A 19,111-nucleotide genomic window follows, 5' to 3' on the forward strand; every position below is an offset into this window, starting at 1 on the left:
TTTTTGTTTTTTTTTCTCCTGGATTGCTAAATAGCTACTTGCTGCCAGCAAAGACCCTGAGAAGGTGTGTGACGGGCGTCGCGGATGGACGGCAATAAGCAGCGAGTACAGCAGGAGAGGATAGGAGCAGGGGCAAAGTCAGGAGTGAGCATTCGAGTGGCAGGGTTGATCGTGGTTAGTGACTTAGTGTCACTGTCTCTCCCTGTCCAGCTCATGCTTTTAGAAGCTGTCCTGTGTTCTGTGGCAGAGGTGGGCATAGTGGTGGCTTTGTGTGGAGTGGCTGTACCGAGGGACGGGCTGTCACATAGTCCCTGCATCGGGGTGGGCAGCTTGTGGTACCAGCCAGCCTGGCAGAAGGTGCTGCGTTCTCTTGCTGCACACAGAGCGCTGTGGGGACAGAGGGGGGTTGCGAGAGACCCTGGCTGCACAAGTGTCAAAGTAACCTCCATGCTTACACTGTAGAGCAGGGGTCCTCAAATTACGGCCCGTGGGCCGGATACGGCCCCCCAGGGTCCTCAATCCGCCCTCGGTATTTACAGACACCCCCCCCCGCTGGGGGCTGGGGGGGAAACCAAGCAGCCGCAGATGACGGCCTGCCACTGCATCCGCGTGCCGGCCCCCTGGTTAAAAAGTTTGAGGACCCCTGCTGTAGAGCGATAGTGACTTGTGATTTTTAAGCTCATTATAGCAGAGTTGAAACGTCCATCAGTAATGGGGGCTTCATAAAGCCTGCTCAGTGTGAGATCATGAGGTGCAGTACAAAAAACAACCCTGTGTTTTTTGCTTCTGCATCTTCTAGAGTCCATTATAAATGCCCCATTAAGAGAATGCGCCAACTACGAAGGCACAGATTCCTGAGCTGTCTGGGACACCCTTGTAAAGGGGCTCTAGTGTGCTTAGAAGGGAGGGACTGAAAGTAGCAGAGATAGAGAGGCAAAGGGCCAAAGTTCAGAACAATCCAGCCTTTCAGCGGAGAGACATCCTAGGCTGACAAGGTCTTGCAAGGAAGGAGAGCAGGAGTCAAGCTTTCCAAAGATGCCACTTCAAGAGAGGAGACTCCCTGATGGACAGCTAAGGAGTGCAAAGCTGTGCTTTGACATCCAGGCTGGCTGAAATCTGATTTCTAAAACTCTGCCACCTCCTCCCCTTTGGCCCTTGCTGTCTTTCCCTCTACTAGTTGTGTTAGGCAAGTGTCCTCTCCCAGAACTTACACCCTGCTCCCAGCTGTTTGGGAGGGTGAAGCTCAGCACTCCTGCCTCTGCTGGAACCACCTGTTAGGAGAGCAGTGTGCTTACCTGGCCCTTGGGAAGTAATTCCCTTTAGGTTATGCTGATTTGGTAGCGTGCTATGGGGAAATGTGTGTGCTTTTGCATCCCTCCGGAGGGGATGGGCAAGTGGAAACCTGGAATTGCCCTACACCTCCCCTTTCCTGCTCAGGTGATGGGATATAATGTGTTTTCAATCTAAAGTCTGTCCTTCCTTGCCCCCTAACCATGATGCTAATCCCATCACAACATGCTTTGATAAAACCACCTGTAAAACCGGTGTGCTTTGGAGCAAGCAGCTGTGCCTGCACGCGAGAGGCACTGTTTAGGAGAGTGAATGCTTGTTATGGGGATGGGGTACATGTAACATTCCCCAAGAGGAATGACAGAGATTTCGCATGTGCTTGGGAGCGGATCAGGCTGACTGGGTGTGTGGAAGAGAGATGGGTCAGTTTCTGATGATGCAGAGAGGGAGGGAAAGGACTGCTTAAAAAATGATGGTGGATGGATGGGTGTTTACAGGAACAAGAAGCAGCAGGTCTGCAGGTGTAGAAGCTGGTTCAGGAGCTGGGCTTAGTGAGGATGATAAGGGGATGGGTGGTGGGTTCAGGAGAGTACATGTGGGTTGCAGTGTGTGTTGAAGAGAGCTCAAGCAAAAGGCTCTGAAGCCAAAATATACAGCTACTCGCATTCCTTATTACCCCCCACCCCAGATAGCGTGCTCTCGCACTGGTGGTATTGCAGTTTATCTGCATTCCTGCACTGGGGAATGAAATTCAGAGTTGCCTGGAAGCTTCTGAATTAGGCCTGTAGGAAATGTGCAGAAATCTTTAACACAACCACCTTGCAGAGGGATCATCCATTTACACCTTCCATGCCAGCTCCTGGTATACCAGTGGGGAAGAAATCAATAGCTCGCTGAGACAAAGGTTCAGCAATCTTCTCAGTGCATTGCAAACAAAATGTTTTACGATAAGGGGAGCTGCTGTAAACAGCCTCCTGTCGTGGCCTTGCTATGTTGCATTATGTAGGGGGTGCATGGCTTAAGGGATGATGCGTTTTTATGCTCTAGGGTTATATGCTTAACAGGTTTTTTACTATGTGAAAATGCCAGTGTTCAAGGGTGACCCAGCTCCATGGCTCTAAACTGCAGAGCTGTCTGTGTTCTCTTCTCCAAAACCACAGCTGCCGGGGAGGTCTGGCACTGGTCTGCAGGCCTCTCCTGCCAGGAAAACCCAGCAAGAGTTTGGTGGTATGCTGTGCATTTAGAAACATGTTGCAGACAAACAAGAAAATTTCAGCAAACACAAAAGTTGCCATGCCTGATTTCAGCCCTTGACAATATTCAGCTTTGTCTCTGCAGCGGATCAAGACCTGTGGGACACCCAAGGGGGATGCTTTTCTCAAGTTAAGGCTTTTTGTGGAGAGTTTTAGTGCAGAGCGAAAGGAAGCTTTTGGCTCCCAGCCACACTGGCTTCAGAGGAAGGAAAAGAAATCAGTATAGTAAGTTTTGCTAGGTCAAAGAGCAGATACACGTGCTGCAGTCACGGGCAGCTTTGCTTGTGGAGTCCAGCAATAAAAACCACTTGCAACAGCTCAGCTGCCTTGGCTGTAACAGCCACTGCCACTCTCCAAAGGGATGGCTCTGGGCTACGGTTGGCTGCTGAAGAAGCAGCCATTAGAGTAAATTGAAACACCCTCCCTTGCCATAGTGTTTAGTAATAATAATGCTATGCATAAGCCATGCATGGAGAGAGACAGCAGGATCAGGCCCCACAGACAGTTCATTTGGGCAAGCATCCAGCATGAGCTGGGGTGGGGAAAAAAAGCTGTGGAGCGGAGGTGTGGTTTAGTAAGAGAAAACCAGCATCTGACTGACATCTCGCAGAACCAAAGGGAACCTGCTGGCTAAATTACCAAGCGATGGCAGTTTACTCTTGAAGTATTAAGCCTTTACATCCAGAATAAACACCCAGGGGAAGCTGGTGTAACTGCAGCCCTGCTCTATATATGAAGAATGGAGCAGTAAGACCACGTATCCAGACCTTAACCTTTATAACATAGTACATGAGGTGGAAAACCTTTGTATGACCCTGTCATTTGAAAGAGAGGCAAAAAAAGTATTTTTGCCTGTCCCTAAGAATGTGTTAAAATGGTACAGTTTTGCATGGCTGGGGGTATTAGAATGCATTCATATGAAACTGCCATTTTACAAGGCTGTGCTAGCCCTGCTGTCATTTCTGTGATTAAACCTATGCACATGTCCAGGGTCTGCCTCACGCAGCTAACCAGGAGAAGAGGCAAGAGTCTTGCTGTATTGTTGATGGACACTGGCTGAAGGGCCAGCGCGGCTGGCTCAGTAGGCTCATGCCACGTTTAGTGGTACCGCTCGGCTGCCTCAGTACAGTGGTACTGCAATATTTATTAGTCTATGCTGCTAGAAGTGTTGAGGAAAAAGAAAGGGCCCAGTGCTGAAACAGGAGGGCTCATCTTCTCTGATCCCAGGTGGAATCAGAGTCTGGGATACCGGTCTGGGTATCGAGAGCCACTGCCAAACAGCACGGCTGACTGCATTCTCCTGGCTGCTTGCATGTCCTAGGCATAGTTGCAATATATCACAGGCAAAGGAGGAGATAAAAAAAAAAAGTGTAAAACAGTGTTGCACATGAATCGGGTAACCTGCAGATGTGCCTCACAGATCTGTTTATGTATTTTGCCTGGAGACTCTTTTGGAAATTAGCAGCTTGGAGAAGGAAATGCATGAACAAGCAAGTTCCTTCTCAGTTGCATATGCCTCACTGAAGACTGCAAATACTTTTGGAGTCTACTGGGTCAACTTTTTCCAAATATTCACACAAGCGTGAGTGACTAGGATTTGCCAAAATTTAGATTCTTACCTTTTCTCCTATGTCTTCTGCCCTTTATGTAGTTGGGGTAGGACCTCTGGGCATGTCATTCTTCTTTCTCAAGTCTGCTGTCGTATGCTGTCAGCTGGGCTTACTCATAATGTTGCGCTTAGGTCAGCTGCTTTGGTTGCTAAACCTGGGGATGTTCCCCAGAGAAAAAATTTCATGTCCCATCCCAGCATTAAAAAAAAAAAAAAAAAGTAATGCTTTATCTAAATTGGCCCAACCAGCCCTAATTTCACCTTCTCACGTGTTTCCTTTTACTTGTTGGCTCCTAGCTGTGCATACAGGATTGTATATACCTGTCATATTAACAGGGGCCTGCTTCACCACCGAGGCTCTTAGAAGCTACCTCTTCTACAGCACCCTTCTGTGCAACGGCAAGGCAAGCGCATCAGATAAGTCACTGTCATTTCTAAGCCTGGACCTGTGTTCTGGTTTCTTCCAGGTATTCCGAGAGCAGGCCATTGATGGTGAGACCCTGCCCCTCCTAACGGAAGAGCACTTGCTGAACAATATGGGGCTCAAACTCGGACCTGCACTGAAGATAAGGTCACAGGTAGGAAAATGGGCTATGTAGCAGTAAGTGGTGCGCTTTAAAGTTGTCCCTAGTCGGAATAGGGCTGTCAAGAGACCTAAGTCTATTGAATATAGTTTATTAAGCAGTAACTGTTCAGTTATTTATTTGTAATTATGGTTTCAAGAAAGCTTGATGTGTCCTCCAGAATGTTCCATATCCTCACCTGGAGCCAGTCAAACAACTGTTTCAGGAAGAAAACACAGGTGGTATTCAGTGCCCGGGGCAGAAGCGAACAGTTCAGAATAAGTGGTGGGAGGGAGTAACAGGGATGCAGTGGGCATCTCCTAAAATGGACCAGCTCCTGCCAGAAAAGACACAGGCTGCTCCCACAAATACCGGCCAGGAAGGGAGAAAAGCTGTAAACTCTGAGGCAAGGTAGATTGTTTAAAATCAGTTGAACCTGAAAGTAGTTACCCTGAAGTACCTAGAGACTGGGTAAAGCCATCTCAGGAACCTGCTGTCTCTTTTTTTTCTCTAGACTGGACGCAAGGCCTTTTGCTGCTCGTTTTCCTCATAACTAGGTGGCTCTTGGTGCTTCTCCTTTTTAGCGAGGCTTGAAGCACAAATGCATTTAACATGTCTCAGCATCATCTGTTGATTACTTTCCCTCCCCAGTGAGTAATGGACCAGTTCTTTCCCTTCTCTGTTGTGCTAGTAATAGACTTCTGTAACATTTTTACCTCTTGCTAGTCATAGCTTACCGGTCTTGCTGATGGGCCATGCCACCCCCCTCCCACGCTGCACCACTTCCCCCACCCCACCCTCCAGCTTGTGCTATTTGCTTGTATTTTGATACACTGGAAGTATAAATTATACTTGCCTCTGTCGAGTTACTCAAGTTCTCTCTTTTAGGGAGCTGTATTTCATCCTCAACAGACTAGTTTGCTGTTGTGCCCTTATAGCGATGGTGGTTCTTCTTAAAATACTTGGCTCCCAAGTCCCTGCTTGTAGAGGGCTGCTTTCGTAAAATTGCTTCGCTATTCACCAGCAGTCATGGCAACTTCCATTTGAGTTGCCTCCACTTCCTCTGGGTTGGACTCCAATCTAGAAGAACATCTCCACTAGCTTCTTCTTTATCCATTTAACAATCGGAAAATAGCTTCTGACACATGTCAAGAACAGGCTGTTCTATTATATTCCCTAGGGTATTATGTCACGCAAATAGTTAGGACAGTAATGTGCATGTGCGTGTGCACATACATGGGTTGCACAGACAGCCACTATTCTGGCATAGCCTCCCTAACCCACAAGCTATACATTTGTTACATTATGTTAAAACAATAAGAGCAACTTTACTGCTTTCCCTACAGCCCTCACTGTTTATGAGGGGGCTAATAAAAAGGTTCTGTGGGCAACTGTTCCCTGTGGGTCAATTCAGTAGGAAATAAAACTCGTATATTTCTTAAAAAACAGAGAACCCCAAATAGCTCACAGACATTCTGAGATTGGATTTGGCAGGGGGAATATGGGATATGGGCTGAAACTAGAAAAACCCTGCTTCAATTTAATCAATAGTGTTTAAAGTTCTAGTATAAGGCATGGTTGGGGGGGAGTAAGTGGGGAGCAAAGTCCTGATGTTGCTAACTGAATAATGCTGCAGTTGTCTGGTTTGAACACAAGCCTGTGTTTCTCTTTAAGCTTAAATGTGAAACAGCTGTGTAGGTGCTGGAAAGTTGTGGGGCCTTTGGCCCTTGCTGGGAGGCGAGAACTGCTTCAGGAGTTTTCTTCAGTACTGCAGAAGGGAGAGGCTGCAGGCTTATAGCTTCCTTTGCAGTTAACAGCAGCCACCCTGTAGCCAGATTGTTTTTTTCTCCCCCACCCTGTTGCCCCAGCCCCCCTTGTCTCCCCTCTTAAGAGCAATTCCAGCTCTTCAGATGTGGACATTGTGTACCGTCCGCCAGTCCAGCACCCTGGGCTGGGTTAGCGAAGGGAGAGCAGAAGTGTTGCATCAAATTGTCCATCCAGTGGTGCCTGTTAACAACAGACATGGTAGGAATTGGTCAACCCTCTTCACCTGATGCACCTTCACCTGAAGGCAGCTACAGCCAGGTGTGCTCCCAATGCCTTGTGTTGCAGAGATGCCTAGGAACTGCTGCTTACCACCACTGTGTATCACTCACAACAGGGGTGAGCTGGGCTCCATGAAAGATGAAGAGCACTGTCACAGTTGTGCATGCAGCCTTATCTAGCCGGGGAAACAGGCTGCAAGTTTCCATAGTCCCCTGATGAGACGGTGAGATCCAATTATTTCAGATCAGAGGCTGGACTTGGTTCAGCTTTAGATTGCACACCCTTTCAGCCCTCACCTCAGCAATACCTTCAGTCTCATTCTAGCCAAAGAACACGGACATATGCAAAACACGTCACAGGAAAAGGGCCTGCACTGCAAGTCCCAGCACATCTTTAGCCTGAGACATGATCTATAGGGTAGACCCTGTAGCTCCAGCAGTACTTTGGTGCATGGCACCAAAGCGCCCTGTGAAACAGAGCTGGGGAGCACTACTGTAGGACACAGAGTCCTTTAGAAAAAAAGAGAGAGGAGGAAACCATCCCTGGTCTTCTCTGTTAAGTCACCACTAAGGGTTGTTTTGGGGCTTTTTTTGTAGATTGGGAATGGTAGCTCTTCATTCAAATGATGTAACCTAGCTCTTCCATCTGCAGTTCACTTTGGAGTACAGAACCTGGGCTTGCTGCATGAAAATGCAGCCTCTGTGGGTTTCTGAAGACAGTTTGTGCACATTGTCATCCCTTTTTGCTTGTCCCCCCCCGCATTTATTTCTTTTCTTTTCTTTTTTTTTTTTTTTTTTTTTAATAGGTTGCCAAGAGAGTGGGCAGAGTTCTGTACATGGCAGGCTTCCCCATGGCTTTCCCACTGCAACCTCCTGGTTTACGGCCACCGGAGCGGGACCTGCCCCCAGCTGATCTCCGGCCATCCTCCACCGGCAGCGTGGCCTCCCCCTTCAGCAGTGGCCTGCCCTCCGCCAGCCGTGTCTCACCAAAGCAGGAAAATGGAAACCCCTCCATCATTGCTGGGATCAATGACACCACAAAACCTCCATCTTAACTGCAGGACAGCTCTTGACTGCTTCTGGAACTGAGATTCAGTTGAACAAACTGAAGGTAATGCATTTTGAGAGACCAGGAGAGCCTCCCTCAGCAGTGTGAGACACAGGAGTGAGGAAGGGAGGTTTTTAATTTTTTTGGATGCGTATGTTTTTTTGTTTAAAGAAAGAAGAAAATCAAACAAAAGTCCTAAAAACTGTAAAAAGGGAAGGAAAGAAAACTATCCAAAGATGTACTGAGACAAGGCAAGTGAAGAGAAAGAAAATGTTTCTAGAGGATGGCAGCAGCGTTCCCATTCCCTTTCACACCCCTTCTCGCTCACCAGTCTGAGATGGAGAGCCATGGACAGGGAATGAACGTTTTTCTTTGCCTTCAAAGAAACATGGCTTTCAGGAACTTCTGGGTATGACTCCAAGCAGGCAAGGGGAATGGGCACTGCTCCTCCCAATGGTACTCAGCACCCCTGAGCAAAAAAACCCATCAAAAATGAAACCAACCACCTTCCCAGCTATCTCCTCCTCCCTGGAAATGGTACTCAGTTCCTCATTCAGGTGTCTATGCATCTCTAGCAACTTCTAAAACAATACCAAAGACAGACAAAAAGAAGAAAAAAAAAAAAAAGGGAAAAAAAAAAAGAAAAAAAAAAAAAGGCAAGTTCCGGTCCATGTTTACTTCAGTGTGGATGGTACGGCACAGGCAGCTCAGTGCTGTCCCGCAGGCTAGGGCATGCCCTCTCCCCTGGCACGTTGTCCCTGTCAGCACACACAGAGAATGGACTCTGCCTGTGCTCCAGCCCTGCAGAGGTGGGGCTTTTTTCCTATTAGATGTTTTGTTTTAAAAAGAAGAAAAAAGTGTGTGCTTTGGTGGGATGAAGGGTCACAGCCCTCACTCCGGTGTGGCCCCCTCCCTCCTTCACGTGTACAACAGACTCATTTATACATTTGGGGTGGGTTTTTTTTGTTTGTAGGGTTGGTTTTGTTCTTTTTAAAGCCTTGTTACAGAGGTGGATGTAGTTGCACATTCTGGCCTGCTGTGGACCATGAGACAGATACCTGTGCGTTCCCTGAGGAGGGGGAGGGATGTTGGGGGATTCAGGCTAAAAACAATGGATAGAGTTTTTACTACTGTGAATGAGATGGTAACTCCTGGGGGTGACCTCCTGTGACTTGTACAGTTGTGAACAACAAGCACATGTGGTACTGTTCTCTCTCTCCCCCCCCCTTTTTTTTTTTTTGTTTAAACATTGCACGTGCTACCGTTTTTCTTACAAAATAGCTTGGTGGTACATTAGCTTCTTTATATTGTAAAAAAAAAACAACAAACGTCATTATCCATCACATCACGATAAAAATGCTTTCCAGCAATCAATTTAAATAAAAAAGAAAAACACTTAATTTACAAATGGTACCTAGCTTCCTGAGCTCCTTGCAAGTGATTGCTTTACGCAATGTCTCCTTTCTTTCACTGTGTACACTGGGGCCATATGCCTTACCGCTGGTGTTAGTAACTCTGTGTGTGTTAGCGCTACTACATTTTTGGCCTAAAAACCGATCTGAGGGTTGGTTCACAGCTGCCAAAAGGCAGAGAGCATCTTGCCCAGCTATGTTAGAGAAAGGAGGAAAAGCAACTCCTTTCTCTTTTGGAAAAAAAGGTAAGTTAAAACCTTTTTCTTACAGTTGGGGCCTTACAAGTCATCTCTGCAGTCATATCCCAGGCTCCCTTTTGTAATTGCCTTTACCAGCTGTAGGGAACCTCAGCCTTGAGCGTGCCCAAACCCCTAATGAAGCAGCTGGTGCATTGGCCTCCTCAGAGTGGGCTATAAATGATAATAATAATGATGATAATCGTGATGTCCATAATAAAACCCAAATTACTAATTTCTGAGGTTACTTCCTCCCCCTTACAGGAAAAAGGGTATCTGGGTGCATGTCTAGGAAGGGCAGGTCTAGTAATTACTGTAACTGCAGAAAGAAGCCCTCGCCAACCCTATTCCTGCCGCTAAGCTCCAAAACTCTGAATGAAGCTGTATGAACACTGTACTACAGCAGTAATTACCCGTGTGGTAACGATGTCTGGAAGCGGGAAAGGAGCAGCACTCAGTGTAGGACAGGAAGAGCCTAATTACCTCTTTACATACACCAAGTTGTTACCGCTTACACATGTGGGTAAGGGAGACCACTAGTCAGGCTATAGTACACATTAGTAAGTTTGGGTTTTCATCTGCAATAAGGCAATGTTTTTGAGCTGTGGTTCTTCTGAATCTATGAAAACAGAACTTAAGAAAAAAAGGAAAAGTTGTTCTTTTTACATGTTTTTTAAAAAAGCATCTTTTCCTCTTGTGGTGCGCAGGAGTAAAGATGCCTGGAGGGGAGCATGTAGGCAGTGCAGAAAGCAGAGATGGCTGTGTCTGTGCAGGTGGCTTGGCCACCCCTAGTGCTTACAGACAGCTATTGACCTGACTGAATGATGGCAAAGAATAAAAATTTTATTTAGTCTTGGCCCCCTATCTTCTTTTCTAAAAATCTGCATTAACAAATAACAATGCTCTCAAAAGGCACAGTTAATTTTCAGGAGTGACTCTGTCAAATACGCCCTAAGAATACTTAACAGCAAATACCCTCTATTGCCAGTTTATTTTCCAAATAAATTTGTTTCCCAGCTGCCAGTCCTGCAAACTAACAAGAGATAAGCTGTTTATATTTTCCCAGCAGATCACAAATTGCATTTACCCACCTTGAGCTACACAATGTTCTCCCACAAGCACCACTCCTACAGGAAGACATGTAATGAGCTGCATCTAGAAGCTGCCCAGGTGATGCAGTAGTTGGCTTTGAGGTCATAAAGAAAGGCTGGGTGCCCAAGACAGCCTGCAATCATCACTACTGTTTTCAGGACTCGGAACAAAACCGTGTTCACCACCAGCATCAGCAGCTAGGACCGCCTTAGAAGGAGGTGATTTTATGTCACTGTGGATAACAATATATCTGTTTACAAAACACAGGCTCAGACTTGTCCATTGTTTTTGCTAAGCAAATGCATCCCAGGCAAATCCAACAGCCATCACAAAATGAAAGTATGTTTCCTGCATTATTATTTTGCCTCTTCTTATTCCTTCCCGCCTGCACAACCTCCCATCTCTGTGCCCACCCTCCTCCGTATCCTAAGGCGCTTTAAGTAAAGTTAACTTCTTTAGCATACTTACAGCTAGCTTGATTGAACTGACTGAGCTGCTTCTGATGTTACTGATGAAGGCTTTGCAAAACACTCCATGCAATCCTTAAGCACTTCTTGGCAACAGGGAGGGTTTAGTGAGGGCCCCAGAGCAAATACGAGGTGACACAGGTGGTTGGCTGAACAGACAGGAGGACCTTTAGACAAAAGAACTTGTCCTTCCCTTGGTCAGCTCACTCATGCTCCAGCAGGAGCTGAAACTGAACCCTATGCTATTTCAAGCGGCAGACTTCAGTAAGGGCTTTTTTATTATCTATGATGAGCAGTTTTACTGGCCTTGATGTGACCACAATTTTACTGTTACCAAAAACATGGCTGGTAGAAAAGGCTTGAAAGTCCAAGTAGCATCTCCGCTGTGTCACTGAGAAAGTCCTTGGTGGCACCTGGGGCTGGCCTCCCACCCTCCATGCTCCCCAGCTCTTACCACCTCTTTGAGAACCAGCTACAGGTGCTGAAGGCTGGGTGATCCAATACACAGCAGCTTTGTAAAGAATAAGCTTGGAGGGGGGTTGTGGCTGTGAGGGTGCTCAGTCATCGTCAGAGAAAGCTAAATCCTCCACAATGTCCTCTTCTCCTTGGGCTAGCTGTTCGAGCTCAGATCGCGACAGCCCCTGAGTGCAGCTCCTCTGCTTGTGTGACCCTTGGGAAACCCGAGCGGCTTCCTTTTCTTCCTCTGTGGGTGGAAAGAGTGAGAGGTGTAAATCCTGCTTTACTGGGAGTGAGAGTGAGGTGAGTCAAGGCAACTTATTGCTAATTAATCCCAGACGCTCATTAATTATTGGCGCCACTGCAGCTCCCAGATAGTGGTAGGAGAGTGCTGCAGGGTGTTCAGTACAGCGCTGGCTCTGAAGTACTTGGGGCAATAGGAGAGGAGACCAAACTAACTGTTGGGAAAGGAGACCTAACTGAGGCAGAAACACAAAGGAAGAACTGGGGGCATGAGACAGGCCTCCAAACCTTCAGCCTGCACGGTTCAGGTTAGTTTTCCTCACTGGAGATGTCAGGCTAGGCGCTAGGAGCTGACAGAAAGAAGGTATCATAGGTAACAGCCAGACTCCCAAATGCAAAACTAGCCCCATGCTCCCTCCTTTTTGGAATGGTATTTTAAATGGGGAGCACAAGTGAGAACTGGTTTCTAGGGACCGTACATGTCCCCATTCCCAGTGCCCTTCCTTTTCATTCCAGAAGTGTGGCTTGAGCTTCCTACACCTTGCTTCCAAACAGAGCCCTGCAGACCATCTCTCTTAGGCTCTACGAGCAAAGCATCTGCTCAGCACAAATTCCTACCTCTGGTCTTATTCCCACAGCCTCTCACCGGCTGTGGAGGGTGGCAGCAGCAGCTGTGGGATGTGGCTCTGCTCTCTCTGCTCAGCACTTCCTGAATCAGCTTCCAGGCTCTGCTAATTCAGCTCCCTTGCCAAAAAGTACAAAAAGCACAAAAAGCTATCCCCCTGCCCCAGATCAGGGGCTGGATGGTCACTGCAGTTCCCATCCTTCAAAACCACGCTGGTGACACGAGCATCAGGACCACAGAAGTGCCTCTCCAGGGCACTGAGAGCGTGTGCATGCCCTAACTGACCTGCTGGAGGGTGGGAAGCTTGTCACAGACACAAGCCTCTTGCTATTCCATCACCCAACCAGACTGCATGCGTGCAGGTGTTTTGGTAAAAAGCACAACAGGAACACTCAGCACACACAGCTTAAGACTTAGAAGGGGCGGATCTGCCTCTCTGCCCTGCCTGATTGATGTCTGAAAAAGTGCCACAGGCCAGAAGCACCCAGGCCTGAATGTGACTGCTGCTACACCAGCATATCTGGGCTTTAAGAGACTGCTGGCTCTATACCATGCTCCTACAGCCCAAAGTGAAGGAAGCTGCTATTAGGGCTGAAGGAAAGGAAGATCAGAGTTCCTGCTCCCCCTGACACCAAGGAAGGGTGCTTTTCCTTCAGCTTGTCTGAGTACTCCAATAGGCAGAGAGGGAAAACTCTCCCTCTTTTATCCTTTACAGCGTTGTCAGAACATGCATCAAATGCCCATCTATTCTCGGCGCCGAGGTTTGGGTGTGCATGCCAAGCCGCAGCCATCTGCCATGCTAAATCACTCAGATTTTGCTCTCACTTGGACTCTTTCCCCCTTCCTGCTCTCCCTGTTCCCCAAACTAGTAAAGAAAGCCCGCACACAGGAGCTTTGTGGCTGTTCCCCACAACCACACATCACACCCAATGGCATGCCGAGGAGCAGAGGCTTGGCACTCTAATACAAAGGCCTAAGCAAGTGGCACACAAAACCCAGCAAATGAACACAGCAGCCAGAGCCCCTGGCAGGCCCAGCTTCCGTCTGCTACGTTAGCAGAGCAACTTGGCAGACGCAGGCAAGACTGAGCTGAGTGTGGTTAGCTGCACTCTGCGGGGGTGCCGAGCAGGCTCTCTAGCTGTGGCTCGGTGCAGTGGACGGAAGAGAAAGATACTCTCTCTTCAGCTGCAACAAAGCCTGGTTCGGCATTCTGGCACAGCCCTGGTGACAGAGCTGGCAGCTTTCTCAGTAGCCATCGAGACAGCTGTTCTTCTGGCCTGCTAGGAGCATGCTAAACTGGTGGCGTCTCACACCGACACCCACCACTCTTACTGATTCTGTCTCTGGGCAGTGGCTACTAACTGGCAGAAGCGATCAGGACCAAGCACAGAGCAAAGCCAGTGGTTCTAGCAGGGACTGTACACTGGCAAATAACCCAGATGAGTGCAGGACTTGGACAAGGTCTCCTGTCCTGGGAAGACCTGTTGAGAAGCAGCAACTAAAGGGTTACTGCTGCACAGTGCCCCATACTGCAGCACTGCTCAGATGAGAAGTGAAGTGCACCCTCCACACCCCCACACATGTGTAACCTGTGGAGAGCCCTGAAGCAAGGAGAGCCCTGAAGCAAGGTTTCTGTACCCTGTTGGGGTGGGCTGTACTTCAAGAGTTTGTTTGAGCCTCTCTGCAGGAGGCCCGTGAAAAAAGATGAAAAGGACTGGTGGCTCGTTAAAGCAAGGCCTGCAAAACCTTAACCCTTTCGCTCTCTTCTCAGCATAAACTCAGAACTGCCGGGTCTTCCTGTGCAGGGTGTTTGTGTGTCTGTGTAGAAGCCCCTCCTGACACTGCACAGCTCAGAACAGCAGCACAGCAAGAAAAGAGGAGATAGTTCCTTTGCAGGGGAACCCCCAGAATGCAAAGGAGCAGTTACCAGTGCTGCCAGTAACTCCCTTCCCCTTTGCCTAACCACACTACTTACCATCTGAGTCTTCCAGTTCTTCCTCGTCCTCCTCGATTTCGTATGTTCCTTCTTCATCATCATCATCCTCACCATAGTCTTTGCTGCTTGCTTCTGAACTGTCATCTGATGCCTGCTTGGCTTTGGCTTTACCTGCAAGTATTTTTACTGTGTAAATGGAAACATAAAGAGCAGCACACAAGCATACATGCAGGCAGGATGTAAAGGGCAAAGTACTGCCATCCCAACATTCATCCTCAGGAGTACAGTCATATACACACTAAAGGGGAAATTTACCATATTTCTCCAAAAGCCATGTCCCCGTGCACTAGAAGCCCAGAGAAGGATGCATTTCATTTCAGAGGTACCTGCTAGAGGCTAGGAAGGCCAGGATGCAGAGAATCACAGAAATCACCTCAAAAGCCCATAGCAGGGTTTTACTGCTAAAGCCCAGGACTTGCTGCTACCTGGTATTTATGGAGCACCAGCGCTGTGGCACCCAAGTGTCCATCACTAACCTAACTGCCTGCCCTGCTCAGAGACATGAAAGCTAGGAGAGGAAGACAGACAGAAGAGTAGAGTGAGAAGAAATGGGCCTAACAAACAGACATGAGCCAACAGAAGGAGTAAGTCACAAAGCTGAGACCAGAGAAGGATTTGTTCCACTGAGAAATCGTGCCTGCATATACCACATCCACCCCTCTATGGTTATATATAACTGAACACAGGGGTAGACTCTCTGGTTCAGGGTATCCTTGTAAACCTCTCTTAGCTTTATTCCCTCTGTTAGTCACAACAAAAAGGTCTAGGAACAGATATTGCTGCAAGTTCCCTCTGTAGATGGCTAGCCACGTCACCCAAGGCAGCGTGGGAGGAAGTATTAAGAGCCTCTGCATGCTTGACCTGGGGAAAAATTATCTGCCTCTGAGCCTCTGGAACTGGACTTCTTTTACTGGTGTAGAGTTCACTTCACTGGAGGAATGCCTCTCCCCTCTCTCCCCTCCTGAGGACAGTGTGAGTCACCAGGCATTTAAATGACAGAACATACATTCTCTACTGAGGGAGCAGAAGAGAACCAGCCTCCTCTTGCCTCCTTCCAGCCACCACCCCTGAGCTAAGCCCAGCTCAGTGCTGCAGGTTGCTCGTTCTTGCTTATAAAAGCTGCTGAAGAAGCTATTAATTCACACTTCAGACTCTGCTTGGAAACTGGCTGTACATCCTTCTCACATTGTGATTCTTGGGCCCCATCATGGCATCTATTTTTTGCCCATCCTCCCTCCTCAGCAGCTGCCCTATGTTACTCACTGAACTGGATACAGAGCCATTAATAAGCTGGCTGCTAGCATTCCCAGCTCCCCGTCATCACCCTGGTTGCTCTGCTTTCACCCATCTGTCAGCTCTGCCAGCATGCAGCCTCTGTGCAATTGCCCCCCAAGGGATCGGAAGCTACATCTCATGGACGGAGCGCTCTCAGGCGCTTGCAGCCATGCGGAGAACACCCGCTCCACAGGAGATGGATTGTAGTGCTATTCGCTGCACCACATCATATTGATGGGCACCTGAGAAGCTCAGGCAACAATCAAGGGGCAAGCTCTCATCCATCAAGCAGCACTAGCAAAAGCACTGACAGATCCAGCTACCAGCTCATCTTAGGGTATGCAGAGAAACCAGCTATGGGGCAGGAATTGGGTACAAGGTCACTCCTGTGTGCTACAACACAGGCAGCAGGCCGCGAAGAGGAATTTACTGAACTTCTCCAGCCTCCTGCTCGCCTCCCACTGGTGGGCACACACAGGGGCCCCAGTACAGCCTTCAGGCAGAGCTCGAGCTTCCATCTTCTGAGGCAGAAGTGTATCAGCCAGGTTTCAGAAGACGATGCTGAGGGTGCTGTGGTTAACCAGTGCTCCTCCCCTCTTCTTCCTCACTCTGCCTCTAGATCCTCAAGCTGACAGCCCACAGCAGGAATTTTGCCACTGAAAAGGGCCCCGATTATTCTGCTAGGAAATGAAAATGTCTGACCTCTCTTTCCACACCCCTAGCCCTCACCACTCTGGCATTAAATTGATGTAATATGATTATGTGAGGGACAAATGAAGAAACCTGTTCAAGTTCATTAAAGGCACACCAACACCTAATGTGGACAGATCACTCATTACGGCCAGGCCCAGAGAGACGCTGCAGCTGCACTCCCTTCTCGCCTTTAATTGCCTCATGACGAGGCAGTCCAGCACCTCTTTCTAAGCCATTAATAATTTCCAGGAGCAGCCGCCTTTCCTCCCAGAGATCTGTCAGCTGGTAAATGGGAGGAACACGTGAACTTCCCCACCCCCACTAGCGACACACAGATTGATCAAATCCACGCTCTTTCCTCTGCATCTCCTGGCTCTTTCTGCCCTTGCCTGCTTGGGGGTTCCTGAAACATGCAAACTTTTTTCTCTCCCCTCTTCAGACCTTGCAGAGACCCAAGCAAGGGAGTCTCTCCTGCCTGCCAAATGCTTTCTCCATCGCAGAAGACAGCTTGTCTTGATATGATGGAATTGTGTTCGCCACCTTTCCTGCCCCCTTGGAGAGGATGCCGGGGGGCGCACATCCTGCTGAAATGAGCAGGCAGCTTTCAGCTCCACTTGCACAAGGTAGGGGGAATCTCCCCTCCGATCCACAAGATTAAAAAAGGTTTTCAAATTCACCACTTGCCTTCCTTTTCCTGTGCAGCCATATCTGCTGCATGCATCAGTACACTGCTAGCCATTTACTCCCTGATGTGGCTGCACCACAGCCAGGTGTAGACGAAAACAAAGCAACCAGAAATAGACAGCTGACAGGCAACATCACCTTGTTAGAAGGACCACTGTGCCAGGATCCTGGACACGTGACCTCAAAGTCCTGTCTCAAACTACACTCCAACTGTGTCAAGGCATCCCTCCCTCTCCTGCCTCAATTATTACACCTGAATTTTTCATACCAACTCACTGAGCAGGGACTACTCCTCCTCAGTGGGCTACGCAGCAGCACCCCTTACCAAACTTGATCTTGGTTGAGGTGTCCCAATGCAATGCAAGATGCACTGACAGGGAGCTAACCAGCATTCCTAACTTCCAGGTTCTGAAAGAAGCCAGTATGGATTTGTGTTGATGAACTTACTGAACAAATTCTAAAAAACTGTACACCATCCTCTCTGTCCTTTCAGGAACCCCTAAAATAAACAGAAATGCTGGTACTGACAGAGCAGGGGGCCCAAACCACACAGAAAACCCAATGAGACTTCTATAAATGTGACACCAGACACAGAAACATTTGTTATTGCTAGCCTCGTTAGGATTCAGAAGAGATTCATTCATTCATTGTTGGATTTGGCAAGGCCTGAGAAGACAGAATGAAGATTCAGAGGGGGTGGGAGGCTTTTTCTACCAAGGACCTGTGGCCTACAGCAAAGGCTGAAGTCAGGATTCAGACTCAGGAAAGAAGACAACCTGCAAAGCTTACAGAGCTAGGGAAAAGGCTGCTGCTGTCAAAGATAAATGGCTTATCATGGTTTTGGCTGCCGTGAGGCTGCTAAGTCTAAGGTTAAAGTATGGAAGGATCAGAGAGCTTAGCTACTGCTGTGTCCTGCAAGACCTGAAGGACTAGGACGAAGGCCTGAGCCAAGGGGAGTGGATGGCCTGCTATCAGCCTTTCATCTCTGGCCTAATGCAGAACTGTGGTTAGGATTCAGAAGAAGACAGACTTCTAAGAGATAGGTTTATGTCTGGATCCTACATGGTCCATTAAAGCAGACTGATGGCTGTAGCTAGCACAAGATGCCAATCAATGAGTTCAGTGGGCAGTAAGCTTAAAGAAAAAAAAAGTGGTTTTTTTTTCTCCAAAAAATATCTACATTACAGTTGTGGCATGTCTTACTGTGTTACCAGAGGATGCTGTGGAAGCCACATTAACAGGAAGGATCAGGCACAATCAGGGAACCAACAGATCCGTCAGTGGATATTGAACAAAACAGTCTCTCCGCAATCCTCAGTTCAGAACATCTCTAAGCTGCTGAACGCCCTGCCCTGAACACACTTTTTCCTCTTTCCTAGTTGCCTCCATATATTGCAAGAGCACTGGAGGTGTTTAGCTGGCACCTGCATCTTTATGCACCTGCCCTTTATCCCTCTCCTCAACACATGCAATTATAGTGCAGCCCTGGAGCTGAAGGGCAGAAAGATTCGTGGCTGTAACACCTGGCTGGAGCTGACTGCCACTGTGGAATCACTCCAAGGATACCTCCAGGAGCACCTGCCCTGTGAGAATCCATTACCGCAATGTTATGTCCACACCAATTCTCCCCACAGGAACCTACCGCATCTGAATCTGCTCCTCAGCCTGTGCCACAGTCTCTCCTACTTTCTGGGAAATCTAGGATGCTTCCTGTTCAACTCCAGAGCAGTCCCCAGTGGCCTCTCCTTGCCTGCTTGAGGGATGCTGTTCCAGGAGGGTTCCGAAGCAGGTGCCTCTGACAGATGCTGCCGCTGCTGCTGCTCCCCAGTGGGAGGAGAGCAGGGGCGGGTGGTTCCCATCTGGGAGCAGCACACTGGGGCCAAAGGCTGCTCGAGCTGCAAACACCAGTCTGCTGGTGGCCATTTCCTGCAGCAGTGCCAGGGGCTGGATGCAGCAAATATCCCTTCTCTGCTACAGCACAGATGAAAATGGTGGAGGTGGGGGTGGACAAGAGGGGGACGCTCAGAACAGAAGGGAAGGTAATACACAACCGCACCAGTGCTGCTGGAGGACAATAGGATCTGCACATTACCCCTGCTCCCACATGCAGGGACACTTTTCATT

At 48.4% G+C, this 19,111-nt stretch overlaps 2 protein-coding genes across 3 annotated transcripts in view; one reads left to right on the plus strand and one right to left on the minus strand.

The window, feature by feature from the left end:
• The window catches only part of SAMD11 (sterile alpha motif domain containing 11), a 128,016-nt gene extending 119,552 nt beyond the window's left edge, over nt 1-8,464 (plus strand). Inside the window, 2 exon segments of the mRNA XM_037380763.1 lie at nt 4,620-4,730; nt 7,567-8,464. Of these exon segments, the coding sequence (XP_037236660.1) occupies nt 4,620-4,730; nt 7,567-7,815 (360 nt within the window). The 3' untranslated portion in view covers nt 7,816-8,464.
• A 701-nt stretch (nt 8,465-9,165) lies between these two features.
• NOC2L (NOC2 like nucleolar associated transcriptional repressor) overlaps nt 9,166-19,111 on the minus strand; it is a 54,820-nt gene continuing 44,874 nt past the window's right edge. Inside the window, exons 18-19 of one of the 2 annotated variants that reach the window (XM_037380764.1) lie at nt 14,315-14,446; nt 9,166-11,718 (exon numbers count right to left, since the gene is read on the minus strand). In XM_037380764.1, the coding sequence (XP_037236661.1) occupies nt 11,573-11,718; nt 14,315-14,446 (278 nt within the window). In that variant the 3' untranslated portion in view covers nt 9,166-11,572. The remainder of the gene's footprint in view (nt 11,719-14,314; nt 14,447-19,111) is intronic. The other variant, XM_037380765.1, reaches the window with a different exon arrangement.

Source organism: Falco rusticolus, chromosome 3 (genome assembly GCF_015220075.1).
Source record: "Falco rusticolus isolate bFalRus1 chromosome 3, bFalRus1.pri, whole genome shotgun sequence".
In the NCBI taxonomy this organism is placed as follows: Eukaryota; Metazoa; Chordata; class Aves; order Falconiformes; family Falconidae; genus Falco; species Falco rusticolus.